General features: G+C 45.1%; 1 protein-coding gene across 1 annotated transcript in view; it reads left to right on the forward strand.

Annotated features, from left to right (window-relative positions):
• The window catches only part of MX1 (MX dynamin like GTPase 1), a 34,485-nt gene that overhangs the window by 7,848 nt on the left and 10,498 nt on the right, over positions 1–16,139 (forward strand). The window contains 9 exon segments of the mRNA XM_017880224.1: positions 1,298–1,490; positions 2,562–2,699; positions 5,254–5,408; positions 6,416–6,554; positions 7,129–7,327; positions 9,158–9,236; positions 10,814–10,936; positions 11,356–11,497; positions 14,414–14,572. Of these exon segments, the coding sequence (XP_017735713.1) occupies positions 1,298–1,490; positions 2,562–2,699; positions 5,254–5,408; positions 6,416–6,554; positions 7,129–7,327; positions 9,158–9,236; positions 10,814–10,936; positions 11,356–11,497; positions 14,414–14,572 (1,327 nt within the window).

The following is a 16,139-nucleotide window of genomic DNA, read 5'->3' on the forward strand; positions in this document are numbered from 1 at the left end:
GTTTCACCGTGTTAGCCAGGATGGTCTCGATCTCCTGACCTCGTGATCCGCCCGTCTCGGCCTCCCAAAGTGCTGGGATTACAGGCTTGAGCCACCGCGCCCGGCCTATAGTATATATCTTTAATAAGTCAACCTTCAAGTGATAGTCTGTCCCTTCATGTATAGTGTGAGAACCTTAGAATAGTGTACTTCCATCTCTCTGCTCCCAGCTTTCATACTATTTCTATCATGCATCTCACTTTTACATACATCATAAATCCCACAATATTGTTATTATTTATGTTCAAACATTCAATAAAGATAGCAAAGTAACAGGAAAAAGTCTAGTAGTTACCCCTTCTAGTATAGACTCCTTTGTGTAGATCCAGATTTCCATTCAGTGTCATTTTCCTCCTACCTGAAGAACTTCTTTAACATTTCCTGTAGTGCAGGTCTACTGGTAACGAATTAGTTAAGCTTTTGGATGGCTAGAAAGGTCTTTGTTTTGCCTTCATTTTAAAAGATATTTTGCTGGGTATAGAATTCTAGATTGATGGTGTTTTCAGTACTTCAAAATACTGCTTAACTGTCTTCTCACTTATTGTTTCTGATAAGATTTACAGCAGATTTCTCATTTGTGTTCCTCTGCTCACACTATGTCATTCTCTGGCTGCTCCTATCATTTTCTCTTTATTACTGGTTTTGAGCAATTTAACCCTCTTGATGGCTTGATGATGTTTATGTTTGCTGTGCTTGATGTTTGTTGAGTTTCTAGGATCTTTGGGTTTATGGTTTTCATTAAGTTTGAGGGAATTGTGTGTATTATTTCTTTGAATTTTTTTTATGTCTCTTCCATTATCTTTTGGGGATTCCAGTAACCTGTGTATTAGACTTACTGAAGTTGGCCGTCTTTAATGGAGGGTATTGGTTTGTTTTCACACTGCTATAAAGAGCTGCCTGAAGCTGGGTAATTTATAAAGAAAAGGTTTAATTGACTCACAATCCACATGGCTGGGGAGGCCTCAGGAAACTTACAATCATGGAGGAAGGCATCTCTTCACAAGGCGGCAGGAGAGAGAATAACTGAAGGAGGAACTTGCCAAACACTTATAAAACCATTAGATCTCATGAAAAGTCACTATCATGAGAACAGCATGGGGGAAACTTCCCCCACAATCCAATTATGGGCTCTCCCTTCATACGTAGGGATTACGGGGATTACAATTTGAGATGAGATTTGGGTGGGGACACAGAGCCAAACCATATCATGAACATGATCTGCAGGCCATGAAGAATTCTCCATTTTCGCTTCCTCCAGGTGGCTGAGAACAACCTGTGCAGCCAGTACGAGGAGAAGGTGCGCCCCTGCATTGACCTAATCGACTCCCTGCGGGCTCTGGGTGTGGAGCAGGACCTGGCCCTGCCGGCCATCGCCGTCATCGGGGACCAGAGCTCGGGCAAGAGCTCTGTGTTGGAGGCACTGTCAGGAGTTGCCCTTCCCAGAGGCAGTGGTAAGAACTTACATTCTATATTAGTCTGCTCAGGTTGCTATAACAAAATACCACAGACGGGCTGGCTTACACAACAAAAGCTTATTTTCTCACAGTTCTGGAGGCTGGAAGTCCAATATCATGGTTTAGTTTCTTCTGAGGCCTTTCTCCATGGCTTGCAGATGGCCACCTCCTCACCGCTCCCCCATGCGGCCTTCTGCACACAAGCATCTCTGCTGTCTCTTCCTCTTCGTAAGGGCATCCGTCATATTGGATTGGGGCCCACCCTAATGACCTCATTTAACCTTAATTACTGCTTTAAAGGCCTTATTTTCAAATGCAGTCCCATTAGGGGTTATGGCTTCAACATAAGAATTTGGAGGGAACACCATTTCATAACACTATCTCATTGCACATTTTTTTTCACGTAAGTAATATGTAATCTACAGTTTGAGGAGGATCTGAATAAATGCATTTGGGTCCCCCAGTTCAGAACTAGATCAGTGAGGGCTCAAAGAGTTCAGGCCTGGGATGGGTCTTGCAATACAGGTCAGGCATGGTAGGTAGAATATGGAAGGAGTTTACAGTAGGAGTACAGTGGTAAGGTGGCCTGGTGGCAGCAGGATACTTTCCTAATGGGGGTAGAGTGTGTATGTTGGGAGGATAATGGAAGATGTTTGGATGAGTTTGGGGGGTTTTCCCATGTGGTCTGCCACCTGAGCTCATGGCAGAACACTGGGATGAGGCAGGAAGCCAAGAGTGGTGGCTTTCAAGCGTTAGTGAGCAAAAACTCACCTGGGTTACATATTCAGAATGCATGTTCTTGAGGTCACCCAGACACAGTGCGATGTCCCCACATATCTGGGGAGACATTTAAAACTGGAAACTTTCTGATATGTGGGGACATCGCACTGTGTCTGGGTGACCTCAAGAACATGCATTCTGAACATGTAACCCAGGTAAGACCAGAAAGTTTCCAGTTTTAAATGTCTCCCCAGATGAGTGTATAAAAGTTTGAGAACCATGGGCCTAAGGCACTATGTAGGTCTTTTAAGAGCAAAGTGGAGCACTGATGTGGGCGTGGCCTCCTAGGGATGGTGACTAGATGCCCGCTGGTGCTGAAACTGAAGAAACTTGTGAACGAAGATGAGTGGAGAGGCAAGGTCAGTTACCAGGACTACGAGATTGAGATTTTGGATGCTTCAGAGGTAGAAAAGGAAATTAATAACGGTGAGTACCCCCTGTTTGGATGCCTGGTCAAGCCTTCTGACATGCCTGGGGTCAGTTTGTAACTGTTTCTACTCCCACCTCCCTGGGCCTGTGCTGTTTCCTTAGGACCCCTTTCTCCTGCACATCAGGCCCCAGTTCCTTCTACTTCTTTTACCTCATTATGACCAGCATGCTTGGATATCAGCATCTGATAGCAATAATTTATTTCTGGCCGGGCACAGTGGCTTGTGCTTGTAATCCCAGCTTTTTGGGAGGCTGACGCAGGAGGATTGCTTGGGCCCAGGCGTTCGAGACCAGCCAGGGCAACATAGTGAGACCCTGTCTCTTAAAAAAAATTAAAATAGCTGGGTATGGTGGCATGCACCCGTGGTCCCAGCTATTCTCAGGAAGCTGAGCTGGAAGAGTTGCTTGAGCCTGGGAAGTCAAGGCTGCAGTGAGCTGTGATCTTGCCACAGCACTCTAGCCTGGCAATAGAGTGAGACCCTGTCTCAAAAACACATCTATTGCTTAATATGTGAGTATCTAGAATAATGTGAATTTTGAAATGTAAAACTTGTCCCCATATACGGACGATCTGTCCTTTAATCAAGGGCTTCCCTACTTAGATCTGGCAGAAGAGGAGCCAGATGTGAGGGTGAGGGAGCCTCCTCCCCTTCTTCCTTTGTGCAAAGAGCTCCACATTGTGGACTGGATCGTCACCGAACCCCACTCAGAACCAGCACCCTTTTCCTAAGAAAGGGGAGTGCCTGGGTTTGCATAATCCTAGCTTAGGCTAACTCATGGCAGGCCTCCATAAATGCAAACCACAAGGATCAATTTGAAGTTGTCTGCAAGGGGAAACAACACCAGCAGTGTAGACAGGGCAGAGTAGCTGACAAAGAGCAGCCACTGTGAGATGCACGGATGACGCCTTCCTGTTGACCTTTCTGTTTTTCTAGCATGTCACATGATTAAGTTTCATTCACACCGGGAAGGTACTGAAGTGACATGAACTGATGCCCAGCAGTAGGAAGGGACAAGTTTAGCATTTGTAAAGATGGAGCATTAATCACATTTGTTGACTGTTTACAGAAAGATAATGTTACTGACAAACCATGATTTTGAATTAGTTGGGATTAGGTTGGCTGCCTGCAGCAGAACACTCAAAATAACTGTGTGTGTTAGCCCTTGCTGTAAAACAAACCCATCTTAAAACTAATGGCTTAACCACTTTGATTTCTCATGATCTGATGGACCAGCTATCTCTGGGCTAGCTGGGCTGGGGCTGGTGGTCCAGGATGGCCCTTGGCTGGAGTGACCAGGCCTTCTGTCTGTGTGGCCTCTCCCCTCCAGAAGGCTAAGCTGGACTTCTTAATTTAGGTGGAGGGGTTCCTAGCAGCAAAAGAGGGCAAGACCCAGCATCTAACACCTTTCAGTCTCTCCTGGCGTCGCACTGTGTAACATCCCCTTAGCCAGCCAGAGAAAGTCAAGTGGCCAAGCCCAATTTCAAGGGACAGATTCTCTCTCTCCATGGAAGTGACAAAGGCACCCTGTAAAGTAGCGTGCATACAGGGATGGAAGGGAGTGTGTTGCTAACACAGTGGTCTAAACAATGCAGAAAGTTGCTAACACAGTGGTCTAAACAATGCAGAAGCTTTCTGTCCCTCTCATATAAGTCTGAAGGGGGACAGACCAGAGCTGACTGGGGATTCCAGTGTCAGGAACCAAGACTTATTCTGATCCCATTTCTTCATTGGGCGTGGCCTCTGTTTCCAAGGCCCCCCACCACCACTGTGACTTAGTCAGCAAGTCCACTTTGAAGCCAGCTGGACCATGGCAAGGGGCATATCTCCGCCTTCATAAGCACACTTTCTGGAAGTTGCACATAACATTTTCACATGGCCCACTGGCCAGAACCTGATCTCATGACTTCATGGCAGGTACATGGATACTGGGGGAACAGTTAGTGGACCATAACCACTGTTATTTCCTAAGTTCTAAATTGATATTGAACATCTCAAAAAGACATTCTAGATGTAGAAAAGAGGAAAGTGGTGTTAGCCAACAAGTTGATGAAACAAATTCCTGTCCTAAAATTCATGAAGGAGGAAGGAGCAAAATAAAATCTTATTGGGATGTTAACAGCCAGTGCTTATCTTAGCTAAAATAAGCACATTTCCCCATATGATTTTCCAGTTTATATTTTAGGAATTTCCATATAGTTTTGTTTTTATTTTGCTTGGTTGCTGATTTCCTACTGACATCAATGAGAAGGATTTAGGAATACTACCAGGAAGAACTTCTTGCCTCAGCCCAGCTTTGAACTGGTCTAAGTGGGTGTCACTCATGGTGATGTTCTCACAAGGTCTCTGTACACACAGTGCTGGCCAACAGCAGGGAAAACACTGAGTTATCCTTTGAGATCTCTGTCATCCCAATCACAGAAAATTGAACCTGCTCCAGATATGCTTTTATCCATGACTCACAGAGAGGAGAAGATGCTTTCAGAGCGTTCACTGTAATGAGATCCTTTCATCCTAAGCTCTGGGTTTGATTTTCCCTGCTTCTTCTCTAGCCCAGAATACCATCGCCGGGGAAGGAATGGGAATCAGTCATGAGCTAATTACCCTGGAGATCAGCTCCCGAGATGTCCCAGATCTGACTCTAATAGACCTTCCTGGGATAACCAGAGTGGCTGTGGGCAATCAACCTGCTGACATTGGGTATAAGGTCAGACTTCAGACCCATTCTGACCTTGGCGTTGGTGTGGGGATAGGGGGTGTGTGGGAGGGGTGGGAGGAGAAAGGGGATACTGTATTAGAGTAACCGTGAGTCCAGAGCTGAGTTGGTATTTGGAGGTGTGAGTGGGGAATTTAGAGAGCCCATTGGTCAGTCTCTTCTGTCAAGTTGAATGGAAGCTGCTTTGGAGAAAGTGAGGCCAATGGGCCCAGTTGGAAACATCTTCTATGTATTTGTTTTATGTTTTATGCAATGCCATATCTAAAGTGCTGTGTATTAGGAAGGGGTCTTATGTGGGAAGACAGCATTAAAAAGAAGTATAATGGGCCACACACAGTGGCTCACTCCTATAATCCCAGCACTTTGGGAGGCTGAGGCAGGAGGATTCCTTGAGCCCAAGAGTTTGACAGAAACCCAAACAACAGAGTGAAGATCCCCTTCTCTATGAAAGAAAGGTTAAAAAATTAGCCAGGTATAGTGGCGTGCACCTGTCAACTACTGGGAGGATTGCTGGAACCAGGGAGGCTGTGATGAGCCATGATTGTGCCACTGCAGTCCAGCCTGGGCAACAGAGCAAGAACTTGTCTCAAAACAAAAACAAAACAAACAAGCAAGAAAGAAATAGGTATAATGATATTTTAGTATCAGTGAATCTTACTTTACAGATTAAAGATTTAGGGGTGAAATGGTGTTTTTTGGCCACCATTTTTCATTGTGACCATCAGATCTATGGTCTTGGGGGTTAATTACCTGAAACCTCGTGGTTTTCCCTGAGCCTACAGCTCTGTTTCTGCCCCAGATAATTTATTTTCTCATAATTCCAGCTTGGTAGGTACCTCCAGGGTTGCGTTTGTGGGTTCATTTCTCCAAAGTTACTTCTTTTGGGGGAAATACCCCTGGGACTCTCAGGGCCTGAAGCAAGTACAAGGGCAGGACCTGTCTCACCTCTCACTTGCCTTTGCCATACTCATGAGTCACCTCCTCTCATTTCCTTACAGATCAAGACACTCATCAGGAAGTACATCCAGAGGCAGGAGACGATCAACCTGGTGGTGGTCCCCAGTAATGTGGACATCGCCACCACAGAGGCACTGAGCATGGCCCAGGAGGTGGACCCCGAGGGAGACAGGACCATCGGTGAGAATGGGGAAGCCCGCCTGTGCTCAGTGGTCTGCCAGTGGGCAAGTGTCCCTCCAGTCTCCATGGGCTTTGCTCAGTGGGGACCTGCCTCCACTAAGACCTGCTAAGGGGGCAGGTTTGGTGCCCACCAAGGCCAAGCGAAATGAGCTGCTTTTGACTTTCACTGGCTAGGTTACCTTGTAACCCTTATCTATTTGCTCAGAAAGGCACAGTGGGCTCAGAAGCAGGGCAAACTCAGGAAGCACATGGTATTCATTAAGAATGTGTTTGAGATGGGATGTCCATAACTCAAGGGACAAACAAAATGTGGCGTGTTCTACAGTGGACCCGGGTGAAGGAGCTTGGGGAGAGCCACACACTGTTCTGGGAGGCATTCCTGCCTTCATGCGGCTTGCCATGGAGTTCTTTTCTGGAGCGGGGCTCCACTGGCCCCATGGTTCTGCAGGGCCCATGGCCTGCCCTCAAGCAAGGATGGGAGGAAACCCTGGGAGACTGGGAGCGTGAGTGGTTGTTCGTTCACCTCTGCCTCGTGACTGGGCATGTTCTCTCTCCACATACATCTGGCTCGCAGGAATCTTGACGAAGCCTGATCTGGTGGACAAAGGAACTGAAGACAAGATTGTGGATGTGGTGCGGAACCTCGTGTTCCACCTGAAGAAGGGGTACATGATCGTCAAGTGCCGCGGCCAGCAGGAGATCCAGGACCAGCTGAGCCTGTCTGAAGCCCTGCAGAGAGAGAAGATCTTCTTTCAGGACCACCCACACTTCAGGTGCGCTCGCCTGGGTTTCATCACGGGTCAGTCCAAGCCCAGGATGTCAGGCCTTCCTGGGGAAAGTGGCAGCCATCCCACAGATGTGTGGAGTGTATGTGTGACTATGCTTGTTCCCCAACAAGGACTATGGAATTCAGCTAGAAGAATAGAAAGGGGATTACAAAATACTGCCAAAAAAAAAAAACTTAAAAACCAATCAAAATGAAAATAGGGAGAAAACAATGTACAATAATTTAAATAGTATGGTGCTAGAACCATATTTTATAAAAACATGAATAGAAAAAAAGTAGAAAGCCCAGAAATAGACCTGGATGTATATATTTGATACATGATAAACGCAGCATTTCAAATCAAATAGTGGACTATATCAGCTTGGTTATCTATTAATGGTGTGGGGCTAATTAATATTTGGGAAAAAAATTAAAATACTGCCCTTACTTACCTCATTATACCAAAATAGTTTAAAGTCAAATATTAAAAGGAAGCAATAAGCATCCCAGAAGAAAAGGTAGGTGAATAGTTTATAAGGCCTTTCTATCCCTCCTGCCAAAAGTGACATTTTTTAAAAGGAAAAGACTGATAAATTGGTAAGATTTAAAATGATGGGACTATGTAGAGTTGTAAACATTCTTGCATTCAGTTCTCCCAGAAGCCTACAGAGAGCCATTACTCAGAATTCCAGAAATATCAGAAACTTACATGCTGTTCTGCACATTCACAATAGCCAAAAGATGTGAGATGACTCAGTGTCATTGATGGACGGATGCAGAAAGCAATGTGGTCTGTACAAAAACATGGAATACTTTCAGCCTTAGAAAAGGAAGGACATTCCGACACATGCTACAACATGGATGAAGCTTGGGAACGTTCTACTAAGTTAAAAGAACCCAGTCATAAGAGGACAGATACTGTCTGATTCCACTTAGCTGAGGTCCCTGGAGTAGTAAGATTCATAGAGACAGAAACAATGGTGGGTGCCAGGGGCTGAGAGAGAGAGAATGGAGAGGTAGTGTTTAATGGGGCCATTGTTTCAGTTTGGGAATATGAAAAGTTCTGAAGACAGTGGTGATGGTTGCATAATAGTGTGAACGTACTTAATGCCACTCAAGTATACTCTTAAAGATGGTTAAATGGTCAATTTTATGTTATATGTATTTTACCACAATCTAGAAAAATTGACAGAGAAACTGAAGCTTAGGTATGAGTATACTCTCACAAAAAGGTACAGAAACTCATGCTTCGCTGCTTCCTTTATCCTAAAATGTCCCATAAAATGTGGGAAACCCTGTAATAACTCACCCGGGGAGCACAAATTTGGATCGGGTGAGAAGATGCTTGACTTCCTTCCTCCAGGCAGCCCATGGTTTAAGTTTTTATCTTGGACAAGATATCTTGTGTCTCTTCTCCTCAGTGTTGTGCTACCCATTTATCTCAGTAGGCTTCAGTGTATTCGTATGAAGATATGCCTCTATCCATTATGATTACCTACACATATTACACATAGAAGGGGGTATGTGTTACATAAACGTGTCTATACGTGCCTGTGTATTTTTGTGATGACCAAGTCTATAGTCAAATACCATGATACACATTTATTATATCAGCTGGAAGGGCTCATTCCATATCATTGTTGAAATATGCTAGATTGCTAAAATTCAGTCATAATCCGATTCAATCCAATTCTGAGTATCTGTTGGGTACCAATTGCAAGACATTCCATTCAGTTGTAAACAACTGAAATTCACCTTGACTTTTCCCAGCAGCAGAAGGCAGACGTGCATGTTCTGGCTACATCACGGTGGAAATCGATCCTGTGTTCTCTTCTAGGGATCTGCTGGAGGAAGGAAAGGCCACGATCCCCTGCCTGGCAGAGAAACTCACCAGCGAGCTCATCGCACACATCTGTGTAAGCACGGGCGGGGCTGTGGGTTCGTGAAAAGAATGCTGTGAACACAGAGCTGAACCTTGCTGGCTGCTTAAACGCCGCTGTACACACAGATCTTCTGAAGATCTTGTTAAGATGCAGATTCAGATTCTCTGGGTCTGGAGTGGGGCCTAGGACTCTGCATTTCCAGCAAGCCCCCAGACGATGCGGATACTGCTTTTCAGGGGACCACAGTCTGGGGGGATGCTGACAGACTAGCTCTACTGGGCCAAAATAAAAAGTAAAATCTTATGCACAAGCTACTAACTCTTCCTTTCCCATTGACAACCACTATTATAATGTCTTAGTCATTCTAATGAATGTATTTTTTAACTTCTAAAAGCTTTGTGAAAGCTCTGTGGTGCTTTTTAAACATCTGCCTGAATGTAGTCTCTTCCTTTTTCAAATTTTCTTTTTCCTTTTTTTTTTTTTTCTTTTTTGAGACAGAGTCTCTTTCTGTTGCCCAGGCTGGAGTGCGGTGGCGTGATCTCGGCCCACTGCAACCTCTGCTTCCTGGGTTCAAGCCATTCTCCTACCTCAGCCTTCTGAGTAGCTGGGATTACAGGTGCACACCACCATGCCCAGCTAATTTTTGTGTTTTTAGTAGAGTCAGGGTTTCACCATGTTGGCCAGGCTGGCCTTTTTCAAATTTTCAACTCAGCACCAGAGTGCAAGGTCTTCCACGTGGTCCCCAGGAATGTGGGTGCAGAATGGGGTTGTTTTCCAGCTGACTGTGATGAGCGCAGAGCTCTTTGGGGTCCCATTGTGTGCAGAAAAGGGATGCTTCCTTATTAGATTCCCCACCTCGAGCAAGCCCAGGGGGGTTTTTTGCCATTGTACCAAGTCAGGCACGAAGTCAGGCTCAGAGGTTCATGTTTGAGTTGTCTTACCTAGACAGATGCCCTTGTGGCTGGGATAGGCTCCATTGCTGCCTTCTTCTTGAGCCCCTCCCTGGCCACTGTTACTGGGGCTGGCATCTGAGTACCCCTCACTAACTTGTCAGTTCACTGATACGTTTTAAAGGTATGGCTTTCACATGTCAGCCGGCATTTTTAGATGTTTGCTATGGAAGTGTGAGCCAGCATATGGTGTCAACCGTATTGTTAAAAACAGAAGTCTCTGATCACTGTTTATTGATTGCAAACAACATAAAAGTTGTTGAATCTCCAATTGCTCCAAATGCCACTTCTTCAGAACCTACTAAACAAGTGGGTCTCTCCAGTCTCCCTCCAGAGAGTTTACCTAATTCAACGACAGGAGGAACTGCCCCTGGGTCGCTCTACCAGGGCCCAGCACCCATGCACAGTGGGTGCCTCATTGCTGCTCATGAGGCTGCTATCACAGGAGTGGGGAAGGGGGAAGACCTGGGCAGAAAACAGTGCCCCTAGCGTGTGTCCTCCTGCCCCCCAGGTCTGGAAAAGCTTCCTTTTAGAGGAAGCCAGGAAGTCAAACAGCCCACTACGTAGAGGGAGCTCCTATGTAGAGGGAGGCCCAGGACTTCCTTTTCATTCGCTGTTCATCTTTATAAATTCCCATTATTTTCTCTCCATTTTCCTCAGAAATCTCTGCCGCTGTTAGAAAATCAAATCAAGGAGAGTCACCAGGGAATAACAGAGGAGCTACAAAAGTATGGTGTCGACATACCGGAAGATGAAAATGAAAAAATGTTCTTTCTGATAGACGTGAGTGTTGCCAGCTGCATGGAGCTGGAGAAGCACATGTCATGGTCAAAAAAGGGACCCTGGGCCTTATGCACTTCCTTCTTCACTCCCCCAAGGCTGATCTAAAGACGTCTGGCCTGTAGCACTCAAAGGGTGGACAGGGCTGAGGGAGGCAGGGCAGGGAGTGCGGGTGCGTCAGCAGTGAGGGATGCTCAGGCTGCGTTGTGCCTGCTCTGTCATGATCATTGCCCAGATCCTTAAGGCAGTAAGGGGTGGGATAGGGTTTTCTGGTGCCAAAACCTCTGCTTTCTTCTGATCCACAGTGTCCCATAAGGAAGCAAAGAATGATTCCCCACCCTCCACACAGGCACAGCCTCCAAACGACCTTGACCTTGGATTTGAAGTCTATCCGCTTATACTGATGTTTTTCTTCTTGACAGAAAATTAATGCCTTTAATCAGGATATCACTGCTCTCATACAAGGGGAGGAAACTGTAGGGGAAGAAGACAGCCGACTGTTTACCAGACTCCGACATGAGTTCCACAAATGGGGTATAATAATTGAAAACAATTTGCAAGAAGGTGAGTGTCTTAGTCCCTTCTTTGAGCTGCTACAACCAAATACCTGAGACTGGGTCATTTATAAACAGTAGAAACTTACTGCTCATTGTTCTGGAGGCGAGAAATCCATTCTTAAGGAATCAGGAAATTTGGTGTCTGGTGAGAGCCTGTTCCCTGCTTCAAAGATGGCACCTTTTAGCTGTGTCCTCTCATGGGATAAGGGACGAACAAGCTTCCTCAGACCTCTTTTTTTACAGAGATACCAGAGGCATACCTCAGAGAGATTGTGGGTTCAATTCCAGACAAAACGAATATTGCAATAATGCAAGTCACATAAACTTCTTGGTTTCTGGTGCATAAACAGTTCGTTTATGCCATACTGTAGTCTACTAAGTGTGTAATAACATTAGGCCTAAAAAATATGTACGGACCTTAGTTTAAAACACCTTATTGCTAAAAAAATTGGTGATACAGAAACAAAAAGTAGCATGTGCTACTGGAAAAAATGGTGCTGATTTGCTTGACATGGGGTTGCCACCGACCTTCAATTGCAAAAAAATACAGTATCTGAAGTGCCTGGAATCCCATTCGTGAGGGCAGAGTGCTCATAACCCAATCCTTCCTAAAGATCTCCTCTGTTACCATCACACTGAGGATTGAGTTTCAACATAGGAATTTTTAGGGGACACCAACATGTAGACCATAGCAATGAGTCAATAGCGTGGTGAGCCTGATACGTTGGCTTAAGACGGAGGAGAGTGGGGCAGTTGGGGAGGATGGTCAGGATAAGGAGCTGGTGACAACTAAAGCCACATTTGTTCTCTTCTATATCACTGAACCCAAATGACCATCCGCTGGTGAATCGATAAACTAACTGGCATGTGTCTGTGTGTAGCAGTTGGCTCTGGCTGCCAGAACAAAGTCCCACAGACTTGGTGGGGGCTTAAACAGTAGAAATTTATTTTCTTACAATTCCGAAGGCTGGAAGTCCAAGATCAAAGTGTTGGTGGAGTTGGTTCCTTCTAAGGCCTCTCTCCTTGCCTTGCACATGGCGTCTTCTCGCTAGGTCCTCATGGGGTTGCCCCTCTGTGTGTGTCTGTGTCCTCATCTTCTCCTACAAGTACACTAGGCAGATGGGATGAGGGCCCACCCTGGTGACCTGATTTCAGTTTAATTACCTCTTTGCCTGTCTCCAAACACAGTAAGAGTCTGAGTTCCTGAGGGTTAGGACTTCAGCATAGGAATTTGAAGAGGTCACAACTCAAACTCAGCCCATAACACCAAGCCCTGGAATATTTCCAGCCGCAGACAGGCACAGAGCACTGGTCCACAGCACCCCATGGATGAACCTTGAAAACATCATGCTGAGTGAAAGAAGCCAGCCACAAAGGCCACATATCATATTCTTTGATTCCATTGATAGAAAATGGCTAGAGTGGGCAAACCCAGACAGGCGTAAAGCAGAATAGTGGCTGCCAGGGGCTGGGGAGGGAAAAGTGGGAAGTGGTCATTGATGGGTGATGGGTGTGGGGTTTGGGAGTTATGTTTGGGGATGGTTGCACAACTTGGCGAATATACTAAAATTCACTCACACATACACTTTTTTTTTTCTTTTTCTTTTTCTTTGGAGACAGGGTCTCGCTGTGTCGCCCAGGCTGGGGTGCAGTGGCTCAGTCTCGGCTCACTGCACCCTCTGCCTCCCGGGTTCAAGTGATTCTCCTGCTTCAGCCTCTGCCTCCCTAGTAGCTGGGATTACAGGCACCTGCCACCACACCTGGCTAATTTTTGTATTTTTAGTAGAGATGGGGTTTTAGTGTTGGCCAGTCTATTCTTGACCTCCTGACCACAGGTGATCCACCAGCCTCAGCCTCCCAAAGTGCCGGGATTATGGGCATGAACCACCGCGCCTGGCCTGAACCATATACTTTCAATAGAGTGAATTTTATACTATATAAATGATATCTCAGTAAGAAAAATCCTGACTGAAAAAGGGTACTGGATTACCATTCAAAAAGGAACTCAAACCCTCTGAACTTCTGATGGGGCTAACTCTCTCTAGTGTGGACTGTTGGGAGTACAAACAATTCCAAAAGTTTAAAGAAAAATGCAGCATCTTACACAGTGAACAGTGCTACTGTATCACATTCATACAAGTTGATGTACCTGGTTTACTCTGTTATCCCATTTGACTTGTAAACACTTTCTACACATGAATATATGATATATTGTTAATTCCAGAAAGTGTTCATGCTCACTTCTAATGGGCATGCAGTTGAGGGCAAGGAATGTGTTATGGTACAATTTCTTTGGTAAAACTAAAATTAGGTTCACAACAGTCCATACTTAAGTACGTTTTTAAGAAGGGGTCTTGGCCAGGCACAGTGGCTCACGCCTGTAATCCCAGCACTTTGGGAGGCTGACACAGGTGGATCATGAGGTTAGGAGATCGAGACCATCCTGGCTAACATGGTGAAACCCTGTCTCTACTAAAAACACAAAAAAATTAGCTGGGCATGGTGGTCGGCACCTGTAGTCCCAGCTACTCGGGAGGCTAAGGCAGGAGAATGACATGAACCCGGGAGGTGGAGCTTGCAGTGAGCCGAGTTTGCACCACTGCACTCCAGCCTGGGTGACAGAGCAAGACTCCGTCTCAAAGAAAAGGGGGTCTTACTCGAAGTTTCTGCATGTGCAGGTTCCTGACATTGTACCTGGCTCTGCACTCCCCTTCCTGAGATGACTAAGGAAAATTATCTTGAGATCTGGCTTTTTTTGTGTGTGTGCGATCCCTGAATATTTTTAGTTTACCAGTTAGATTTGATTTGATATCACTTTTTCTTGCCATTTATATTTTCAGAAAATCTAGAATGGTATTATGTTTAGAAAATGTGCAAGATTATTTTTGTAAGATAATTTGGTGTTATTTTTTTCCTGCTATAGGCCATAAAATTACGAGTAGAAAAATGCAGAAATTTGAAAATCAGTATCGTGGTAGAGAGCTGCCAGGCTTTGTGAATTACAGGACATTTGAGACAATCATAAAACAGCAAATCAAGGCGCTGGAAGAGCCAGCTGTGAATATGCTACACACCGTGACAGGTGAGTACTCAGTTTCACTTCTGGGCATTGATTTCTAAAGAAGGGAAAGGTTCGAACCAAAGCCAGCACCAGACTTCAGCACTTTCCTCCTGGGGCACATCCCACACCACCAAGCAAACCTCTGATTCTGCAGGTGTCAGGTTGGTGTTCAACAATTCAATTCAATTCTGACACTGCCCTGAGTCTGTGTGGTTCCCATAGCTTAAGGGCTCAGTCCCACAAGACTGGCCCCAACTGCAGACGCCAGTCACAAGTCCCAGACCTCCCATTCTTCTGATGGACTGTTTATAAATCAAGATTCTTGCCACCCGTTCCTCAGGTCAGCCAAGAGCTCTGGAACACACTTCACTAACATTTACTGGTCTATTAGAAAGGATTTGATAAGGGGCACAAATGAAGCTGTTGGAGAGGCACATAGTAGGGGCCTGAATATAGAAGCTTCTGTCCCCATGGGGTTGGGGGCACCACCCTCATGGCACAGGGACCTGGTCATCAACCAGGGAGCTCTTAGAACCTCACCACTGAGAAGGGTTCATGGAGGCTTCATTGCGAAGGCCTGATGGATGATTGACTCAATCTCCAGGCTCTCCCTCCTCTGTGGAGCTGGAAGTTCTAAGTTTCTAGTCAAGGCTTGGTCTTTCTAGTGCCCGGCCCCAATCCTGAAGCTATGTAGGGCCCCACCGGGCATCATCTCTTAAAAACACGAGATACTCTTCGAGATACTCTTAACAGGCCAGACATTCTAAGAGATGTAGGTTCTTCTGTGTTAGGAATTGGTGACAAAGACAAAATATTTCTATTTTTCCTATCACACCACACCTCCACCCTGTTCACTGCTATGCTGGCTTCACACTCAAAATTCACACTCAATCGGCTGTTTATTTGAAGTCTCCAAGGAATAAAGCCAGTAGTTAAATAACTGCACATGTAGACGTGTTTGGAGCATTTTAGAGTGCTGTAGGAATCTAGGTGTGTCACAGATAGATAGGAAACTATATCCCACTGTGGATCCACTCCCTTCTTGAAATGCTTTGCTTTCTTGGTTTTCCACACATTATTGAATCTCTTTTCTTCATCCTCTCCTTGACTGACAGCATCCTTACTCACACTTCAGCTGTCTCATCTTAGGAGTAATTAATAATCACTCATGGATCCATGAACTAAGGAGCTGGAGATAGCCTCAGAACAGCTCACTCAGAGGTGTATTTCCAGTAAAATTGACCTTTTAGCCTTAATCATCATATACCAAAACTTGCAATCATGTTGTTTTGGTCCATTGTAGACTCTTAACTCACTCCAGAGGAAAGTCTGTAATACTTAGAGCCTTATAGTCATAAAAATCAATATAGATACACCTACTTCTTTTTCAGAAATATATGACATGGAGATCAATAAGAAGTTTTCAGTCATAAAGATACTATATGCTGTATTACAATAAAATTCTGTGAGGAAGTAGAATAGAAATGAGTTTCAAAATAAAAGATAAATAATATAAATTTTAAATCTAAAAGCTTGTTGTATTTTTTTAAATGAATAAATTATATCAATGGAATTTGAATGTCTACAT

The sequence above is a fragment of the Rhinopithecus bieti genome, unplaced genomic scaffold (genome assembly GCF_001698545.2).
Source record: "Rhinopithecus bieti isolate Rb0 unplaced genomic scaffold, ASM169854v2 scaffold_11744, whole genome shotgun sequence".
Classification (NCBI taxonomy): Eukaryota; Metazoa; Chordata; class Mammalia; order Primates; family Cercopithecidae; genus Rhinopithecus; species Rhinopithecus bieti.